This window comes from Alosa sapidissima, chromosome 5, assembly GCF_018492685.1.
Source record: "Alosa sapidissima isolate fAloSap1 chromosome 5, fAloSap1.pri, whole genome shotgun sequence".
In the NCBI taxonomy this organism is placed as follows: domain Eukaryota; kingdom Metazoa; phylum Chordata; class Actinopteri; order Clupeiformes; family Clupeidae; genus Alosa; species Alosa sapidissima.
The window spans coordinates 19,127,494-19,149,993 of record NC_055961.1 but is presented as its reverse complement, the minus strand read 5'-3'; the positions used below and the strand labels follow the sequence as shown (position 1 = coordinate 19,149,993).

Sequence of the window (22,500 nt, the reverse complement as noted above, 5' to 3'; positions counted from 1 at the left end):
TCAAGAAATACTGCCTCTATTGACATTTTTTCATAATCACCTCTGTATTAAAGTCAAAACGCAGTTTGTCATCAATGATAGTGCCCAGGTATTTATATTCATGTACAACTTCCACTGGTTCCCCATGGATTGTAGTTGCAGTCCTGCTTCCTCCATGCTTAGTGAAGTCAATGAACATCTCCTTGGTCTTTGTAACATTTAGCTCCAAAAATGAGCTATCACACCATTCCACAAACTCACTGAGGACAGGCCCGTGATCTTGGACAGAACCATGTAGCAGGGAAAGGAGAACAGTATCGTCAGCAAACTTCACTAGGTGACGATCAGCATTCTACTTCTACAGTCATCTGTATACAAGATGAAAAGTGCTCCTGAGAGTACCGGTCATAAAACTTTGACCCCCTAGCCCATTTTAGGTTTTTATTTGGACACAAGAAAATCCAATAAAAAGCTCCACAAGCAGACAATCAGTTTAGCCATTTTATGTTGGACAGCAAAATCGGCACCACTTTTGATGAGAATGTTGGAAAATGTCCTTATAGAACCTTATATTGCTGCAGAACAGATTTTTTTTGTTAAAACGTTCAAAACTCCCTGGCTGAAGCTGTAATAGGTGTCAGGGGCTTTCTTACCTGATGACTGTATGGTGGTGATGACAGTTGTAGTGATGGTGCTGGTGGTTGTCTTCTCATCTGCGTTGGCTGATGGCTGAGATTTCACTGTTGTGACAGCACTCGAGCTGCCTGTAGCGTTTGCTGTCTCCGACTCATTATCCCGGAACTTGTCCCGTGTGATCAAGGTTGTCAGGGCTGGAGGCGCCAGCGTGCTCTCTGTGCTGATTGGTTTAGGACCAGAGAGTCCTGCCCCCACTGAAGGCGAATGAGTGTGTCCCTGGACACTGATTGGCGAGGAGGTGGTTTGAATGACAGGTGTTGTCAAGGCCTGAGTCGTTGGCGGCGGTGACTTTTCGGCCGTCCTGTCCACACCTTTGGTGGTCCCCTTCCGCGCCACGGACACCAGGCTCCCTGAGATGCTTGCTGCCGTGGTGACCGTCGTCATAGGCGTCGTGGCGGCTACGGTGATGGTGGTGGCGATGTCGGAAAAGGCGGGCGCATCCTCGTGGGGCACGTGGTGAGACGAGGAGGGGTCACCGCTGTTGGACCGAGGGGCCGAGGAGGAGGGTGGGGTGGCCGGCGGCTGCTCAAAGAAGTGCTGGTCTCCGCTGAAGTCTTTGGTGAGCAGCGACTCATGGAACAGTAGGTCCTTCAGGCGCGGCTGCCGCGCAGGGTCGCTCAGCGGAGACTGCGTTGTGACGATCGGCCCACCACCGCCGCCCGTGTCCAGGCTGAGCTCTCTTTCGCCCTCGGAGTCCCCTCCTCTGTGGCTGACCTGTGTGCTCAACTCTGGAGAGACACAGAGAGAAGAGAGCAAACACATTATATTCTGGAATGTTTGGAATGTTTTTTCTCTTCAGCATTCTAAACTGTTCAATTTAAATGGTAAGTCCACAGTCCTGTGTTCATACAGATCTCCTTAGGCCGTTCGCATGTGTTTGCCAGTGAAAGCAAACAAAAACTATTACAAAAAAAACAAGAATTACAACATTTACATTCATCAGGATCAATCACATTTTATAAACCATTCAGTTAGGCAAGGATAAATGTAATGCCTCCATACTGAATAGTGAGCTAAAGTCAATACACACGTAAACCTAGTCATTTAAAGTATTATCATTAGTCAAACAACCTGGCCACCACCCAGTTTACTGCCTTCTTCACCCTCAAACCCATTCCCACACCCACCCAAAACAATTGACCTTTCACAAGGTCAAGGTCAACCTGTCAAGGTCAATTGTAATTAAACTGTCCAAAACACGCAGGATATAGTCTATAGTATATGGCTTTAGCACCAGAGTCCAATTTCCAGCTTTCATATTCCTTGGCTGTGTGTCTACCATTTATTCACAGACCTCTCTCACTGAGATGTTTTCAATACAGCCCCATAAACCATAATGTTATTTAAAAATGCTGCCTTCGCTATGTAATGTGATTAGATACGATTTGAAAGGAGGGTTAAGAGCCTTAGCTAATGAGCGCTTAAAAATGTAGATGAGGTTTCCAAGAGGCCTTTTTAAAAAAAATAAATAAAAGGGTGTCAAGTAGAACAGATAACCTTTGGCTATAATAGTTCATTTAAATGCCTTTTCACTCCGCCCCTCTCCAATTCATATTAGTGAAAGATTTGCCTCCTTTTATGACTAACAATTATCAAACAGAATGAGAGGGAGGTGTAGAGTCATTACTCCGACCTGCACTGTGTGTGAGGAAGGCGATAAAAATCAGCAGACCCTTAGGGAAAGGAGAGGGTGCTTCACTCAGCCGAGAGAAAGAGAGAGAGAGAGGGAGGGAGAGAGAGAGGGAGAGAGAGATAGGCTTCTTCTTCCTCTCAAGATCCAGCAGCTGCTGCCTCCTCAGCTCATAGCAGAGGTCTGATATCATCTCATCTTCACAACGTTTCAATGGAAAAATCATTCAAAGCAGAGAGGTCTCTTACTGTATATTAGAGGAGAAATTGCCCATCATAATAAGTGTTCCTTTTGCTGCTTTCACCTCACCATTTATCCCACAGGGATTGGAAGCCAAATGGAGTCAAGCCGCAGCTGCTGCATTCATACATTATTCGGGCTCCGACCAAAAGAAGCGGAACTTCCCCTTCTTGAGAGAGTTTTAAAAAGGTTCTTTATTTAAAAAAAAATCCACACTTGGATTGATGTGCCAATCTTTAGCTAGCTTGCAAATGCAGCCCGACAGCTCGAGACAGGCGCACATGAAGCATTTTGCTCCAAAGTAATTATTTAAAGTTTGACAAGCGACGGCACCGTGGCTCAGTGAATGTAATTACGGTCTCAGTGTCAGCTGGCGAACCTGCGGACGCCTTTCATATCAGGGCCAGGAGAGAGCGGAGATGGAAAGAGTGTGCGACACTATTACACACACGGGCAGCCTTTCGTCTTCCCCATATTAAACTCCACTCTGTCGCGCGCGGTGCAAATGCCTTTTTAAGAAGCCGAGAGACGCACGAATAATGACAATCTTGGCTTTGAGTCAGAACAGAGGTTCTGTACAATTGTTCATTACCAGAAACAAGCTCGGCAATCAGTGGCGAGTTGTAGAGGGAGGAGGAGGGGGGGAACTGTGTGTAGCCTGCGCCATCAGATGGAAAGCACTTTCAGATAGCAGATTAAAGCTTTGAGAGAAGGAGATTGAGATAAATGGCAGTCTTCACTCAGATGTCCCCTCTGCACAAAACCAGTGACATCCATCCCCTGCTCTTTATAGTGAGAAGAGTGGTTTCAAACATGACTGATGTCAAAAAGATAAATTAGACCATTTTGATGTTGTTATACATATTCAGGCTCTCTTCCCTTTGCAGTCCTCACTCACAATTACCAACTCGGAACATAATATGGCATCCTTGGGGAAAGAAAGGAAGAATTGCCATTGTTCAATAAACCTTACAATAAACCTGAGTGATCTTAGCTTCACAGTGTATTGCAAGTGTGTTTATGATAATGACATGTCACAATATGTCGCATACACTTAAATATATACTGTGCCTGACAGGTTAAAAATCTAAGCTTCAAGAGGGACTGTATTCAACAGCTTAGTTTACAGTAACACCATTACATTCTAATACATTGTTAGACTACACATAAACATTGCAATTATATAATAATAGTACAGAGCAATACCACTATTATCATTGTGTAACAAGCAAATTGATGTGTAGACTACTTCCATATGTGCCCTCATTATAAAGCTAATATTTATTACAGTAATCCCACTGTTACCACATAGCCCTTATGAAAAGTATAGTATTTTGGAACAAATTGTTATAGTAATTTTGGAATAGGAATACTATAGATTAATATAGATTATATCTTATCTTATCTAAGTATTTTGGGACATACCATAGAAGAACTATAGGAATGTTATAGGAACACTGTTCAACACCAACATGCGACTGTCTGTTGTTCAATGGCAAGAGTCAGCATTGCCCATGGACTTATAGGCTACTGATTGTTGTTGTTGTTGTCTTTGTCTACGTCCTTGTGTAGAGTGTGTGTATGGCCTGTTGTGTTAGAAATGTTTACTTTATTATTTTTTTTGTTTGTTGTTTGTTATTTGTTGATTTATGTCTTAAGCCTACTGTGTGTTGAGCTATAGCCCGTCATGTGTGTTTTATGTACGATGGCTGCCTAGTAACGGGTATGCTGGCATCTTTTGCCTCTCCATCTGGCATGCTGTTTTTTGTGTGAAGTGCTTTGGGTTGCACTCTGTGCATATAATGCGCTATATAAATAAATGTGACTTGACTTGACTTGACTATAGAGGGTAAGGGTATAGAAGTATTATACACTACCATAGAACTACTATAGAAATCTTTATTATATTATTATTATTATTATTATAAATATTACTGTGGTCACACAACATGAGGGGCAAAATGTGCTCCATAATCCTCTGAAGGGCAACTCCTCCTCTGAAAACAAAATGTTTTTCTCTGAAGTCTATTTATATGCCGCCAGCATGTCTAAATCTCCAGTGTGGTTCTATTACACACTGAACACTTGAAGCAGCCACTTTCTGAACTGGTTAGCTTGGGCTAATTAGTGCATTCTCACTTGCGTTGTCTACACTACAGCACAGTGGGTCTCTGGCTTGTGGGTTGGAATATGGCTTCATTTCTTTAGCAGATAATCATCAGTGGAGAGCTGAGCATAAAAAAGAAGAAGAAAGGGATTTATCTTCTGCCCCAGGGCTGGCTGATGTGGACATTATAAAAATAAGATGTAAGTAGATTTTGATGTGAGTGATGGCACTGTGGTAGAGACGGCTCTGTTCTTGTCAAATTGTGACAGCGTGACCAATGCCGTCTCTAAATCATCTCCTGAGTGGGCGTTGAATTATTGAGTGTCTGGGAGAGAGAGTGCCAGACAAAAGGATAGAAAGAGAAAAGGATAGAGGAAAGAGAAAGAAAGACAGAAAGAAAGAAGGAAAAGAAAGAAAGACAGAGAAAGAGAGAACAACATATTCTGATTCTGTTTTCTTCTATCTGTTGATGATGTGTGTTCGATATATATTCAGATTTTTTGTACTATATGTAATTACTACTACTTATGCAATACAAGTGCCTACTTGTCATGACGATACATATTTTGAATTTGAAAGAGAGAGAGAGAGAGAGAAAGAGAGGAGAGAGAGAGAGGAGGATGAAGAGTGGTAGTGGTACTTTGACAGTGGGAATAATTAGATTGGACCAGGACCCTGGACACAAGAAAGATCCACTGAATCACCAGCCAGGCCTGGGTGCTTACCAATACACACACATACACACACACACACACACACACACACACACACAAACAAACAGAAACTCTTGTAAACAAACAGACACTCATACACAGAGACACACACACACACACACACACAAATACACACAGAAGCACTTATGTTCAGACACACACTCATACACACTGTTCCTGAAACTACATTCTTTGGTCCATGCTCTGTTATCGCATAGTTTCATCTTTTTGTTTTCCCCGTTGGTGGCTGCGTTCTCATCCCCATCCTTTTAATTAACTTCTCTGAGTCTGTCGCATCCTACAGAGAGGAAACCATGAAGGCTGATACATGGGAGCTTACTGGAGCTTGCTGTCAGGAGACAAAGAGCCCTTTACACAACAGCACCGTCTCAAAGAAAAGAGCTCAAAAGCATCAGAACCAGCAAGGCAAGATGTCTCCCCTAAAGATAAGTGCAGAATTAGTCAGACAAATAGGAAGCAGAGTTTCTCTACTAACAGGTGATAAGTTATCCAAATTGCTGTCTCCTCTCCTCCCCAATCTGTTCATACCTGTTAATTACCGGTACTTAATTATTACTGTAAGCAAGCACAATGCACTTTTCACAGGTGGTGGTCAGGTGGTTAGGTTTAGGGACAATAACATTCAGTATAGTAAGTATAATATAAGTATATATACTCTTTTGATCCCGTGAGGGGAAATTTGGTCTCTGCATTTATCCCAATCCGTGAATTAGTGAAACACACTCAGCACACAGCGAACACACAGTGAGGTGAAGCACACACTAATCCTGGCGCAGTGAGCTGCCTGCAACAACAGCGGCTCTCGGGAAGCAGTGAGGGGTTAGGTGCCTTGCTCAAGGCTCAAGGGCACTTCAGCCGTGCCTGCTGGTCGGGGTTAGAACCGGCAACCCTCCGGTTACAAGTCCGAAACGCTAACCAGCAGGCCACGACTGCCCCAATAACATACTTATTAAACAGTATGTATACGTTTTCATTATTGTTTACCTCTCAACTAGAGAAAGACAACAATTCCAATGCTTTTTTTCTCTACCCTAGCTCTGTGATGATGTTGGTGTTCTTTTTCCAGATCCAAAACAGCCCTAAAGCACCTGAGTGTGTGTAATGGGTGGCATGGGTGACAACACAGTGGTGAGTGCTGGTGGGATGTGTGGGTGTGTGTGTGTGTGTGTGTGTGTGTGTGTGTGTGTGTCTGTGTCTGTGTATGGCGTACTGTATGTGTCACTTTAGTGTCAGATGTTGACCTTTGACCCAGAGAAAGCAAATGAAGAGTGCAGATGCAAAAGCCTCTAAACGCCACCTCCACCAAAAATGTGATAACGATGGTGAGTGAATGCTCTCCACACATAGTATTATGTTAAGCAAATAATTTCGTTATATACCATTCTCTTCTTGGTCTGACATGACGATTTGTAGGCAAAAACCTATAGCAGCCTGATAAAAAAATGCTAAGGTAAGCGATGTTGGGTAACGTCACTTCTGCTGACGTTCAAACAAAACAGAGAGCTAGCTCGCCCCTCCCTCCCGTGCAACTGAAAATCTTCAAATGCACAAAAACGATAAATATACAAGAAAAATGCAATAATGACATTCTTACTGCTGTCAGATTATTGTTGCTGATTTGATGCTGAATACAGAAATAGAATATGTAGCACTGTGGGATCTCTGTTTTTAGAAGCTGAAAAGCCATGTGCCAGCGCTCGGACTCCAGAGAGCTCCACGTGCATGCTGTTTGCTGGTATGGCTGTCATTTCTGATGGACTGTTTTAGTAATGGTGCTGCTGGTGCTGCTCATGAGTCAGCAAACAGAGGCAATAAAAGCAAAGTGCAAACGCCTCGCTCTTTGATGTTGATAAATGGCAGCCCATTTTTTTAAATCTGATAAATTCATACACTTTCAAAACTGGGGGTTGACAGCTGGCACTGCTGTATCCCACTGTGTTTGGTTCATAAATAATGTTTTCAAATCTTGGAATCAAAGAGGTTTACTACTGGGACACTAGGTCACACTAGAACTATGGTACTGCAGCGTTTGGTGTTCAGGGGTGCTAGAAGTGGTATTACGGGCTCATAAAACAGGCTCATACACACAGAAATCACACTGTGGAGGAATGGGTAGTGTTATCTCTTATAACCATGTGTGAGGGCCAGTGTTTACAATTCTCCAGGGGTACTACAAGCGGCGCTGCAGGGTCCCATGGTGTCCAGTGCAAACACGTACAGTAATTTCCTGTGTAGCCGCATTGTGCATAAGCTGCAGGACAGTGTTTTATGCCAGTTAAAAGAAACAAACCCATATTAATACCATATTAACTGCCCCCATGTATTAACCCTTATAGCTGAAGAAATTTTGCAAAATCAATGTATAAGCCACGGCTAATAGTTGGGAAATTATGGTACATAGTGTACTTATGAGAGACCACTCTGCAGAGGAATGGGCTGTGGTCATATCTTATGCCATGTTTTGGTGTGCAGGCCAGCAGCACTCCAACTGTGTTCCCGATTTGTTTTCGGTGGACAGCACTACACCTCCAAGAGGCATTGTGTGCTTCGATCACTCAAACCACATGCTACTGCACAGGTGGTCTGGGAAGCATTTGACCACAAAGGCTCAGAACACATTGTGTTCTGACGTGTCTCTGTCCTCACCTTTCTGTAGCACAGACACCCAATGCAACCCAACGCAGACTCAAGTAGTCAGCTGGACACATTGTAGACACGATAGACGTAAACGACAATGTGTTTCGCCTGTCCACATGTGATCCAATCATTACATTACATTTAGCAGACACTTCTTGACCAAAGTGACTTACATATGTCAGCTATATTACAAGGGATCACATTGTCCCTGGAGCAACTTGGGGTTAAGTGCCTTGCTCAAGGGCACAACGGTGGAAGCCGGTAATTGAACCGACAACTTTCAGGCTACTGCACGCTAGCCCAGCTCCTTAACCACTACACTACCACCGACCAATCACGACAAGGCATTTTAAAACTAAAAAATGGGGCCTCTGTTGTAAGATCGGTGCATCCCTGTTCTCCTTGGAACTGGCCTTAATGACTAGCAGCAAAAACTACCATCTTTGCTACATAAACTTTGAAGACTCCAGATGTGAAACAAGGTAGCCCTGCATGAAGAAAGCTTCTCAAACGGTGGCTGAATCTCTGCTATGTTCTGTGTTCTGTGGAAAAGCACATATACTTTTTTCAGTTTATGTTCAAATCTCTGTGCATGAAAACAGTTTCTCTCTCCCAGCAGATGCTGCTAGCAAAACCCTCAATTAAAATGTTCTGCTTGAGCCCCAGTGAAAAAATCAAATCGCAGGGCTATTTTGTGAATATCGATCGGATCGGGAGGGGGCGGTTCTGCTGGTCACTGCTGGAGAAACTCCAGACCTGTAATTGTGTTTTCCTGTAGGCCATATGCTAGCCCTGGAGACCGCCGCATGTCTCTATCGATTCTGGAACACCTCCCTTGTGATGTAAATCAAATTTCCATGGCAAAGAATAAGAGCCTGCCCTGCCATCACAGCTTCGACAGCAGATGCCCAGCCTGCTCACTACCAGCTAGCCACAGCAGTCACTCTCACTTCCCAACCAAGCTCTGGTTCTGTCTCTGCTTCCCCACAGGAAACATGCTCTGGTGTCTTCAATCTCAATTAGTCTGTTGTAGAATTGCTGTGTAGAAGTAATAAGATGCTCGTACCCCTGGAGTTGGTAACATACGTCCCCACGACTGTGATTACCTGAAGCAATCTGCCTCTGACTGAGGGCCGGAGGCTGAATAACAGCCATGGGTATATCCTTTACCGGCCTCATAAACAGGAGTGTCGTATGGCTTAAGTAGCCAGATCAGACATAGATTGGGCCCAGACAGACATGTGTTGGATCCGCCACATTGGATCTGGGGCTTTATTCTGATGCAACGTCCTCCGCGACATGATGTCACACACTGACATGCAACTTTGATTGCGAGCCTCAAAAAGCGAAAAAGTAAACTATTTCTTTTCCAAGTCTCTCTTCGTGTGACAGCTGACAGAGTGAGTTACGTTTAACAGACAGCCCAAACAGCAATCGTTAATCTTGTGCAGTGACAGAAGCAATTCTGGAGCTCTTTTGATGTACTGGCTGGGGAGAAACATTCCCTGGCAGCCCTATTCTGTCAGCGCCACTGCAGCCCAAACACCAAAACACGGCTGACATTTCTCTCTAAACTGACTGAACTGAGGAGATGCTATAACATGTAACTGTGGTGGAGGCTAAGGGAAAGCAAGCACACAGAAAGATTAAATAAGTTCAGAAAGTTATATTTCTCTTTATTCTAGGCACTGGCGGTATACTGTCTGTATTTAAACTGCATTATGTGTGGTAAATGGTTACCTTAAATCACAAATGAAAAGCATAGTGAACCTATCTAAAGCCATTTGACACTTCTGCCCAGGAGAGGGAGGACACACTCACACACACACACACACACACACACATTTAATACTTCTGGCCATGAGCGAGAGAAGAGGAGAAAAGCTACGCTGACCGCTGACATTTCGTTACAGCATCATAGTAGGACAATGCACTTCATCATATATGTAGAGTAGACACACACACACACACACACACACACAAAACACACAAAAAACACACAAACACACACACACACACACACACACACACACACACACACACACACACACACTCACACACACACACACACACACATAAAACACACAAAAAACACACAAACACACACACACACACACACACACACACACACACACAGACACACACACACACACACAGACACACACACACACACACACACTCACACACACACACTCACACTCACAGCTCCTGCACTCTAAAATGCATTTCCTGTCACTTTACATGCATTAAATCTCCTAAATGCTTTGCTGAACAGCAATCCCCTAATGAATTGGAGCACGGCTCTGAACTGTAATATCCACAAACCCACAAACCCTTCTGCTCTCAAGGAAGAACCAAACTATTTTATCTCTCTGTTCTACCCAGCAGGAGTGTATTGACTTCAGATAGGGAGAGAGAGATGAGTCTCTATGTGGGTTCGACAGAGATGAAAGCTTGTGACTCAAGCGTGGTTGGACATGCTGAGATAGAGAGAAAGAAAACATGATGACAAGATGGAGTGATGAGGATTGAGAAAGAAAGCAAGGGAAGTTATATCTGTCAACATGACCAGCAAGCCTCAGATCTGTGGGAGTGACGACGACTCAGTATGACACAATCAGTGCATAGACAGACACACACACACACACACACACACACACACACACACACACACAGAGAGAGAGAGAGAGAAACAGACACATCTGGATACATCTGGGACTTATGAGTGTGAAACAACCCCTGGAGAAAAGGGACCTTCATCTCTTTTTAACAACACAAACAACTGGATGTGCATTTGTGTGATGTTTATTTATTTGTTTACTTTTAAGGGAATGGACGTACATTTTTTCAAACGTTTGTGGATACTCTTCTGGCATGAGGGATACAAACTGGCTGAAACTTTTAGGTAGGTAATATTCAAAACATATTTCTCAAATAACTTGTTTCTATCGTGGCTAATACCACCAGCTAACCCTGGGATCAGCCCTGGTCTTGGCTGGGCCTTTATGGACCCTGGCCAGAGTTAGCTTTTCACACACACACACACACACACACACACACACTAGCGCATTCAACTCTGCACTCCAGCGGAATATCAATGCCCTCCCATCAATGGGCCCTTTCACATGAAGAGATGGCTGGTCAGTTGTGCCCCTCCCCTCCCTCTTATAGGCTCTATGGAGGAACTGAGAGGAACTACTTGTTGAGATTAAACAACATGTCTGACACAGTTCTAAAACCTCTCACTATTGTTGACACGGGTCAGGGATCTCATCTCCTCCACTATGATGTCTTGAAAAGAAATTAGCCTAAATGCCTATCAACAGCTTGTGCTGGCTTTCAGATAAAAAACAAAAAACAAAAAAAAAAGACATTGCAGCAGAGAGGTCCCAAAGTTGCATAAATTCATACTATTACAGTAGGTCCCTATATGACTTAGAAACATAGATTCTGTTGTGAATGCCCTTCAGCAGATACCATCACACCCATAGATATACTGTATACGATCACACCGGTGTGATGAGAATGTTGGAAAACGTTCTAAAGAATATCTACGTTCATGGAATTCAACAAGGAATATTGTTGCGATACGGAATCTTTTGTTAGTGTTCAAAACTCTGCTGCTGAAGGGTTAAGATACATGAAAGCAGAGTGACTCAGTAGAACAATTCTACTGCATGACTTTGCTCTCAATCTAATAAAGTATCTATCTATCTATCTATCTATCTATCTATCTATCTACAGTATCTAAGACAGCTTCCTGATACTCGTTGGGCATTGGGTAATACAAATTGGCTAAAATGTAGAATGAAGATGTTCATGTAACATCACATCAAGGCACAAGTTGGTTAGTTGACAGGTGTGTGTAGTTGACAGGTGTGTGAGACATCGATATTTTCGATTCAACAGGTTTTTCATAAAAACAGTGAACAAAATTAAAGACGTTAATGTGGCCGTGTCAAGGACAGGCACGTCATCTCTACAGCCATCTTATTAAAGTGTTCTGAGTCCATGTCATCGCTCTGTTGATGAGGCGAAGGACTGGACACGCCCTCTGCGTCCCCTCCTCTGATCAGCCCATCGCCAGTCTGGCCCAGAGTTTCTTTAAGTAGGGCCATAACTTCCCTCCTAGCCATTACTGCCACTCTCGCCGTTCCAATTCAGCGGTTGCCTAGCGATCAAACATTCTCGCTCTGAGTCATAATGGGGCCTATGAGCTCATAAACTGTGACCTCATGTCGGAATGGAACCGGAATGGCAAAAAGACACTTTTAGAACAACAGACGGAGACGGAAACACTCTGTACAGACAGAAAGAGTGTGTGTGAGAGAGAGTTCTGGCATTAGGTGGCTGGAAAGCATTTACGTATCTGGCAAAATTTAAATGTTTTTTTTTTATTATTTATTTAAGGAGTAGGCACTTCCTTAATCTCATTTCCTTTTTAATCATTTAGTTTCCTTCTAATAAGAGCTAATTGATGGAGGGGAGTAATCTCGAATCTTCAGACACCCAGTGTGGTCAACAGTGCAAAAAGCTCTTAGCACCATACCAAATGAATGTGCTGCTTTTTACGGATAAGGTTGCATGCCTTTACTATGTGAATGTTACAAACACTGCTTTCAGTGAATGCTGTCCCTGTTTTCAGTTTCATTTCCATAAACCCATATACTGCAGTGCTATTACTAAGATAGTGTAGATGTTCTCTCCAATGTTTCTGGATACAATAATGTTTATGTTTATGTTAACGGTATTTAGCAGATGTGTTTGTCCAAAGTGACTTACAATAAACATTAATATTACAATAACAGTTTTCTAGTAAAATCAAATAACCTAAAAAAATACCAATATTATTATTAGACTAAATGGAATAACAACAATAATCATAAACATACAGTATACAAACCACGACTGCAAGGAAAAAACTAATTTGTTGAAAAAAAGGAAATAATCAATAAAGTTGTGTTCGTTTACCTAAAATAATAATCCAGCCACAGGGGGAGCTAACATTTGTTCATCAGGCATATGTGGCATTTGTTCATCAGGCTAACTGCATGGAGTGCCATAAAGTAATATCAGTATTGATTTGATTTTGGCTGAACGATCCTCCAAAGTTTGGCCACAGGGAGACAGTCTCAAGCACATTTATGGCTCAAAGTGGGCCAAAATAGGCTATACACTCCCCCGACCCGTACACACTCCATGGCTTAATTATTACCGTACCGTAAACATGGCTTAATTATTACCGCTGACCATAGTTCACTGATGCTGACTGAACATCTTATATAGCAGCTACTCTATGTTCAGAATCATCTGCTATATATAGTATTAAATATATAGTAAGTAAGCAAGAGGATTTTATTCATTCTATTAATCATTTATATTTCTTTATTTTAGGCAATATGAATTCGCTATAAACTGTTAATTGTAATGTTAATGTAATGTTTATTGTTGTCATTGTAAGTTGCTTTAGACAAAAGCATCTGCTAAGAACCACAAACATAAACATACAGTAAACATGCACTATATGATGGTACTACATAAGGGTCCGGTATATAGAACATAGCATAATCTTTCATACACAGACAGTGGTAGCGACAGACTCGCACAGTCAGTGGCAGCCACAGCAACAGCAGCAGCAGCAGCAGTAGCACCTGTGATGAGGTGTATGTCTGTCAATCTCCCCCCACACACTGTGCCTGTCTGCAGCAGGATCCCCGTGACTAATAGCCAATAAGGCGCTATCATTAGCCTGAGTCAAGCTGCTTCCTGGCAAATTGAAATGTGAGCGATCGGCCCCGCTTCATGGCTTCTTAACCAGCAAAGTGGGGGTGATATTATCTATAAACAGATGATGCTGCTACCTCTACCTCTGCTCACAAGTCTTAAAGAGAATGTGCTGGAAGGAAGCAAGAAAATCACACACACAAACACACACACACACACACACACACACACTCATATGAGTGCACACACACACACACACACACACACAGTTATAAACAGTCGCCAGTTATAAACATTTAGTCATGCTTGATATTACTATGGTCTTCTTGTTACATTGTAATTCCACAGATAAGTGCTGTGTAACTTAAGCCATGACAACACTTTGAAGCATCACTAGTATAGACCAGGGTTAGGTTTCATTCAGGGGACAGGATTGAGGTTTAGGAAAACATAACTTCCTAAGGCTTGTGCTGTTACATAGCCTGGGAATACCCATATGACCTTTTGGCAAATTTGGGATTTGCTTTGCAGGTCAGTCTGGTCAAGAGGCCATTAACTCCCATTTCCAATGTCCCTAAAACACGGGCATGCAAATACAATCACTAATCTGGCACATAATCTGGCACTTAATCTGGTGTATTTCTTTGGAATTGAGGGACACTTGAGGCTTCACTTTTGAAATGATTTGGTAAGAGCTTAATGTACCAATATAAGTTTAATTTCACTGCTAGTTGCGCCCCTGCTGGAGGTCGTAAGTTAATGAACCTTTTCCAGACCCACTCCCAATTGTACAATTGTGAAGGTCTGGGTGTTCCCAGGCTAGCTGTTACACTCACTGATAATTTGTGTTACACTCTAGTTGATGGCATATTTGCAATGCAACAAGTCAACACAGGATAATATTGTTGTTACCAACAATTGTTATGCCATCCTTTATTTCTACATTATTAGTGAGGCTAAAGTCTCCGGATGAAATTACGGTGCCCGGTGTGTGTGTGTGTGTGTGTGTGTGTGTGTGTGTATGTGCGTGTGTGTGTATTTGTGTTGCTTCTGAGATCGGTAATACTGCTCGACATGTCTGGCTCTGCCACAGGGCCTCCTGGCCCTGGATGTAACAGATTTAACACAAAGGCCAAATGCTCCCTTACCCTCACAGATGGCATTTCGGAGGGCATCAGAGATTTGGCACTGGCACCTCTCTCTCCTCATGCTGATCAGCATGCTGACATATGAAGCTCTCTCTCTCTCTATCTATCTATCTATCTATCTATCTATCTATTTATCACCATCTCTCTATCTATCTATTTATCTCTATCTCTATCTATCTATCTATCTATTTCTCCCTATCTCTTTCTATCTCTAGCTCTCTGTATCTCTCTATCTCTGACTATAAAGAATATAAAGAACATAATGGTAGGAGCAATAGCATTACTATTTTAGTGATGAGCCAGAACTGTGAAATAAATTAGAGCACTAGATCAAATACATCATCTCTCTCTCTCTCTCTCTTTCTTATACACACTCTCCCTCTCTTTCTTACACACACTCACCTTCTCCCCTCTTTCTCCCTCATCCTCTCTTTCTTTCTAATCCTCTTTCTTTCTCACCCCCCTCTCTCCCTCATCCTCTCTTTCTGCTTCATCCCCTGTTCCTCTGAGGGAACATCTCTCATTGTCACCTGTTTACATGCACCCGGGGCATTTGGACCCACATATGGTACGGGCGATGTAGCCAGTTGCGCTACAGTATATTAATATTAATGTGTCATCGAGGCATCCATATTTCCTGTTCTTTGACATTTGACACAACAACTTGCTTTTGGGAATCCGACGTTATTACCCTACTGCCTATATGCTACCTTAGGACACTACAATAGCCCCTTGTGTAGTCAGTCAAGCAAATATTCCTCTCTGTTTCTTTCCCAAAGCCCTGCTACTTATCAGCCCAGCTCTCCACAACTGCAATAGTCTGGGTGCATGTTCTGCTGAAATTGCCTTTATGCTTGTTGACAGGGGGATGTCAGCGTGCCAGGTCTGCTGGAAGCCCTGTGAGTACACAAGTCTGGGAGCACAAGCAGAGTAAACAATGAAGCAAAGCGCTGTGTCTATCGGGCGCCCAGGAGAACCCTATATCAGAGCAGACACTGATGGATGAAGCTCTGCACCTCTCCCCTCATCTCTTCTTTCCTCTCCTTCCCTCCGTCTCCTCTCCTCTTCCCTCCACTCCTCTCCTCTCCTTTTCTCCTCTCCTCTCTCCTTTCCTCCACTCTCCTCTCCTCCCCTCTCCTCTCCTCCCATCTCCTCTCCTCTCCTCCCCTCTCCTCTCCTCTCCTCCCATCTCCTCCACTCTTCTCTCCTCCCCTCTCCTCCCATCTCCTCCACTCCCCTCACCCCTCTCCTCTCCTCCCCTCTCCTCTCCTCCCATCTCCTCCACTCCCCTCACCCCTCTCCTCTCCTCTCCTCCCATCTCCTCCCCTCTCCTTTCCTCCACTGCTCTCACCCATCTCCTCCCCACTCCCCTCTCCTCTCCTCCCCTCTCCTCCACCTCCATTCTCCTCCCCTCCCCTCTCCTCCTCAGGCCTGTTAGACAGCAGTAGCGCTGCAAGCCCTGGCAGGACCATTTTCACAGATAAAAGGTGGGCACCTGGAGGAATTATCTCTGGTCAGAGGAGCCGCAGGGGCCGGACAGGTGGGTAAATATTTTGAGTCTGTCAAACACCCGGCCTGCTCGAGGAGGCAGGGAGGGGGCCGGGGGAGGGAGCCCTGCACAGAATGTAAATGATGGTGGAACAGATGAGTTTGTGTTCATCAGATGAGCAGGAGCGTGAATTCAGAAGCAAAACTGGCACAGAAGAAGGACAGAGTATTCCCCTTTAGTCTTTACCGAGTGTTCCTGGAGATGCCTGCCTCTGAAATACATCAAAGAGTCTGGGAAATATTTTTCAATTTCATTAAAAAAATATGAAAAATAACCACAGTGTCTAAACAGTGTACAGAATGTAACTGCTGAAAATAATGGACAATGTATACAATGAGCATGTGTGCCTCTAGCACTGCACCGCATGCTTCCTCATTTAAATACTCTAATGCAGTTCAGTGTTTTCATAGGGTTTTCAGGTATGTCAAGTCAAGCCAAGTCAAGTGTATTCATATAGCGCATTTCATACACAGAGGTCATGTGCTTTACATCAACAAAAGCAAACAGTAATAACAAATAAAAGCATAAAAGGGCAGTATAGTCAAATAATAGTTCAGTATGGTAATCTGAGGTCTTACAACTGAAATCACAGTTGAAGAGTTGAAAGAGTCAACGCTTTATACCATTCCTTGGGCAGGAAGGCACTGAGGGAATCAATGAGAGAGACTCAAGCACGTCTTTATGAGGGAGACTGAAGCATGTCTTTATGATGAGAGAGCACACATGCGTGCCTGTCCACTGCGATGAGAAGAGGTGGGGACAGCGGCGGCGACACTTGAGGAGATGAGAGGAGCAGAGATGTGCATTCAGACAGGCTGCTGTCTATTTAATAAGGAGGAATATGGCTCTGGAGACGAGCGACGCCCCTGAGGGTACACAGACCCCCCCCCCCCCCCACACACACACACACACATACACATTTCTCCTCTCATCTCCATATTTATTTATGTATTTATTGTTGCTGCTCCCCACTTGTATCTTGCTTTAAATAAGTGTCTAGCAAATGAATAACTGAAAACGGCAAAGTATTTTGAAAAGGAAAAGTATAAATATAATAACTTATACTGTATGTATATTTTTATATATGAATGAGTACTTTGAGGTGTCTCCTCTCCCACTGTGCTGAACTGCATGGATGTATTTTTTTTATTATTGCTGTCTCATATTTTGTTTTGGGTTTTATTTGACTTCTATTTTATTATATTGGAGATGCACAAGGTTGTCTGCAAAGTGAAACAGGCTTCTGATGTATCTGCTTCCACCCACACAAGTGTCCATGATGGGATCCCCTCCTCTCCTCTCCTCTCTCTCTATCTCTCTCTCTCTCTCTCTCTCTCTCTCTCTCTCTCTCACACACACACACACACACACACACACACACACACAAATGTTCAGGATGGGATTCCCTTCCTCCCTTTATTTCCTTGAAGAAATATCATCCGCATCTCTGTTGAGAGAAACCTTCCATTTCAAGGGCTTTGAATTTAATTTATCTCTCTTTCTCCCCCTTCTCTATTTCTCTCTCCCTCTCTCTCTCCATCTCTCTCACACACACACTGTCACATTAACCATTTATTTATGTCCACATGGAAGAAAATGATGCAGGGACACAAATAAAGATGCCGTAGAATACATACACAAACTTATGGACCAGTGACATACAGCAGGTCTTCACAATATCACTCAATAAGCATAATAGTGAGTTCTTAGGGGTATAAGTAACAACATCTCTGCCATATGTGACGGCTGCCAATAATAGCAGAGTACTTTGCAAGCCGTTTAGCCCTCTTTTTGGCCGTCTTTTTGGTCTGCACCTATAGCCTAGCTCTGAGATGGTGTGTAGGAGTGGCTAGTATTTAATGATGCCCACGGGAACCCAGGTTAGAATCTAATCCCATATCTCTCTCTCCCACTAACTTCCTGTCACTCTTCATGGTCCTATCCAAATAAAGGCAAAAAGACCCAAAAAATATACTTTTAAAAAAATGATTACAACATCTGGTGTATTAGCAAGCAGGTGGAGGAAAGTACTAAAATGACTATTGCAATGCTGAAACATGGATGATTTTACAAGAGATTGTTTGTACATTCTTCATGGTGGAAGATAATTTGATATGTCACACACACAGACACAGACACACACACAAACACACACTAACACACACACACACACACACACACACACACACACACACACACACACACACACACACACACACACACACACACACACAGTTACACCATTCAAGTAACTGTAATGGATTGCTTTCTGGCCCACTCAGTTTTGTTTCATGCCATTATAATTTTGGTCATTCATACCCTTAATTATTGCAGAGATTGGTAGGTTTATAGACCCTCCCAGGCATTAGAAAAGGGGTCAGTATTAATTAGTGGTGGTCATTTACCTGCAATTGAGGTGAAATTGCTTTTGATGGAACTTAAGAGGTCTTTAATTAAAAAATAAAAATTAATATATGTAACAGAGGATAATTTCATTTTAGGATTGCACATGTGTGCAGGGGCGGAGTGGCAATCGGGATGGTCGGGAGTTTTCCCAGTCGGCCGGCCGAGGAGTGTACGCGGTGCGGGCCGGCCCATAGAGCCTTTATCGCGGCCGTGAGGCGTACGCGGCCATTGAAGTGATAGATGCATTAAGAATTTTCCGCGAAAATCTCCAAGATCTACACTTTAAAGTTTTGTGAAGTCCAACCAATATTTATACCACTCGCTCACTGTCTATATGTCATTAATGGTTACCCTGCACACTCATCTCTCCCATGCTGATTTTTGTGTAGGCTAGCCTTAATTTTTTTTTAATCTTAATTCATTTTTGTCTTATTTAGGCGTTACAGAACTTTCATGGTCACAAATAAAAAAATGACAATTTAATTTGTTTGTTTGTTCTTAAATTAACGCAGGCCTAGGCTAGAATGGAGCAAAGCCTCCTGGGAATGGGGAATGTGTTTCTGGTTTATCCAATGAACCGATTGCAGGTCAAGTCTATTTACAGAAATGTAAATGAGCGGCCCCTCGTCTAATGGCGTGACCCTACAAGCGATCAAGTTTGAGGAAAACTTCAGGATTTTTGACAGTCGTCGGATTTGCGTGGTTGCTTGCTGTTTTACACATGGATGGAAGGCAGAGAGAAAGGTTAGCGGAGCTAAAGCATGACGTTATTGCTAGGCAGAAACTAGCACAAGCTAGTCTTATGTTGATATGTAGGCCTAGCCTAATGACTAATTAGTGGGCCACTCAGGCTAATAAATGGTTTGTGGAACTCGTTGGAACTCTCTATATGTAAGCCTACAGTATATAGGCCTACATTAATCATTCTCTACAAACCTATTCAAAGTGCCTGGTTTTCCAATTATTTAATTACCTGTGTTATTAGGTTGGCATTGTCTGTACCTAGGCTAGGCCTTTTTTAAATTTATACAGGCAACTATTGGAGTGCAGAATTTTTCAGGTGGATTTTAGTGCCCCACTCCATCCCTGCATGTGTGTGTGTGTATGATATGATATAGCGGTCTGACTCCGATAAAGTGAAGGGGCGCTCTGGAGAGTGGCTGAGCTCAGTCCTGTACTGAGGGGGGAATTATCAAACTCCATGAGAGGGGTCTATTCTCGTTCGGACTGTGGGCTGTGCAGTGTGTGTGTGTGTGTGTGTGTGTGTGTGTGTGTGTGTGTGTGATATGATATAGCGGTCTGACTCCGATAAAGTGAAGGGGCGCTCTGGAGAGTGGCTGAGCTCAGTCCTGTACTGAGGGGGGAATTATCAAACTCCATGAGAGGGGTCTATTCTCGTTCGGACTGTGGGCTGTGCAGTGTGTGTGTGTGTGTGTGTGTGTGTGTGTGTGTGGGGGGGGGGGGTGGGGGGGGTCGGGGTGTTGATGTGTCTGCAGTAAGAGGGTTGCGATTTTGCTCTTTTGGGGGCAGAGAGCACGTCAGGAGGAATAATAAAAATGATCTGTGGCCCTCCACACCCACAACCCCCCCCCCCTTCTCCTTCCTCCTGCGCCAAGCCGGAAATGTCAAGACATTCAGAGGAAAACATTATTACAAGGTCAGGAAGGGCACACACCAGCACACAGCTCTGCAAAATGAGAGACAGACTTCCTCTCTCTTTCTTTCTCTCACCTCTCTCTCTCCCTCTATCTCTGTCTCTCTCTCACTTTCTCTCTTCTTATATCTCTCTTTCTCCTCCCTCTCTTTCTCTTTCTCTCTTTCCCCCTCTCTCTCACTCTCTCTTTCCCTCTCTCTGTCTCTCTGTCTCTCACTGTCTCTTGCCCTCCTTTCCTCTCTCTCCGCGCGTGTAGTCAGAGCTTTCTCAGGAAATCTCAGGAGAGTTCTGGGAGCCTGTTGAACTGCAGGCATAAGCTCCTGCTCATGACAGAGCCTGACCCTGCCACCTCCCCTGACACCACCTCACCCTCAGCACACAGACACAACTGAAGATGGCACATCTCAGGGAACAAGGGGCAAAGCCAAGCACTGAAAACTGAGGTGCGTTCAAATCCGACAGTTTGTGAACGTTTGTGGCAGACACTGTCTTTGTAAACATTCCATTTCAACGGCAACCTTTTGTTGAGTTCCCCTGTGTGTTTGTGGAGAACTTGCCCTGAGTGTGCGCAAACGCTGGTGGAGAACTTGCCCTGAGTGTGCGCAAACGTTGGTGGAGAACTTGCCCTGAGTGTGCGCAAACGCTGCTGGAGAACTTGCCCTGAGTGTGTGCAAACGTTTGTGGAGAACTTGCCCTGAGTGTGCGCAAACGTTGGTGGAGAACTCAAGGCAAACACAACAGTTCGAGAAGGCAAACAGAACAGCTTGCGAACGTTTGCCTATATGTTTGCGAATATCAATGCAGCTCTGGCACTGAGGTGGGGTGCATGTGGACCAGCTTTGTGCCGGACTGTACCGGACTCTCAAGGTCAGTCATACTCTTTTCCCATACAGCAGCTCTGGGCCGGACTGTACCGGACTCTCAAGGTCAGTCATACTCTTTCCCCATTCAGCACTAGCCCCGCACCGGACCCAAACTGTAGCCCCACCGGACCCTACTGGACTCTCAAGGTCATTCATACTTTTTTCCCATACAGTAGCTCTGGGCTGGACTCTACCGGACTGTGGAGGTCAGTCATGCTCTTTCCCCATACAGCACTAGTCAACATTACGAGGGGTGAGAAGTGGAAGTGTTGCTGTCAGCTCGGGTGTGGACCTTAAACCTGCTATTGCAAGTCCCTGTTGCTTTGGATCCCACTCACTTGACTTTACTACTTTTTCACACTCTACTAAGTTTGTTATTTATTAAAACTATTACCATTACTAATTACTATGATCTTGTGAATACACAAAACATGACTGACTCTAATATTTTTTTTCTATGACCCATAATGAGGCTTAACAAACTGTTAACAGTCAATGTCAGATGGTGTATTCTTGTGCAGTATTTGTGCATGTCTTACTATCTTCATTCACAATTTGGCTTTACTAATAATAAGAATGTGTTTTCCGTCAGCAAAACAGGTCTTTCCCCTCATATCAAGATCCATAAAGAATCAAGCCGTAGCATGGATCTCTTTCCAAGTCTTTCCAACATAATGTTTTCTCCACAGAGTTATTGACAAGACTGTCATTCAATATCAGCGCATCTGCTGATGATAGACTTCTGTTCAATAGCAGCACATTTTGCAATCACTCAATGCTTCTCCCAGCATGCACTGGGCCACCCCTACATTCATAATTGCAGTGCCTTCCATGGGAAGTGCCGTAGTCTAGTCACCCCCAATGCGTGACTACCAAGAGGGTGATACGTGATTTGGCAAACACATGCAGTGACTGTAGGCAGTGATCTCCAGGTGCACGCAGTCATTGTCACACTGGGGAAATTGCCTTTCCAATTTTCCTTGACAGTGATGAATTTTGACCTCTGCTCTTGTCAGTTCTCGCTGAGAGCAGATTCACCTCAGGCTCTTGAATGCCCATGTGCTCTCTCCCCAACTCTCGCTCTCTCCCCCTCTTTCTCTTTCTCTCTCCCTCACTCTCCCCCTCTCCCTTTC

General features: G+C 43.8%; 1 protein-coding gene across 4 annotated transcripts in view; it reads right to left on the bottom strand.

Annotated features, from left to right (window-relative positions):
- Positions 1 to 22,500, bottom strand: part of sez6a (seizure related 6 homolog a) — a 122,399-nt gene that overhangs the window by 61,527 nt on the left and 38,372 nt on the right. For all 4 annotated transcript variants that reach the window (XM_042093411.1, XM_042093412.1, XM_042093413.1 and 1 more), the window contains exon 2: positions 633 to 1,403. In XM_042093411.1, coding sequence (XP_041949345.1) covers positions 633 to 1,403 — 771 coding nt within the window. The remainder of the gene's footprint in view (positions 1 to 632; positions 1,404 to 22,500) is intronic.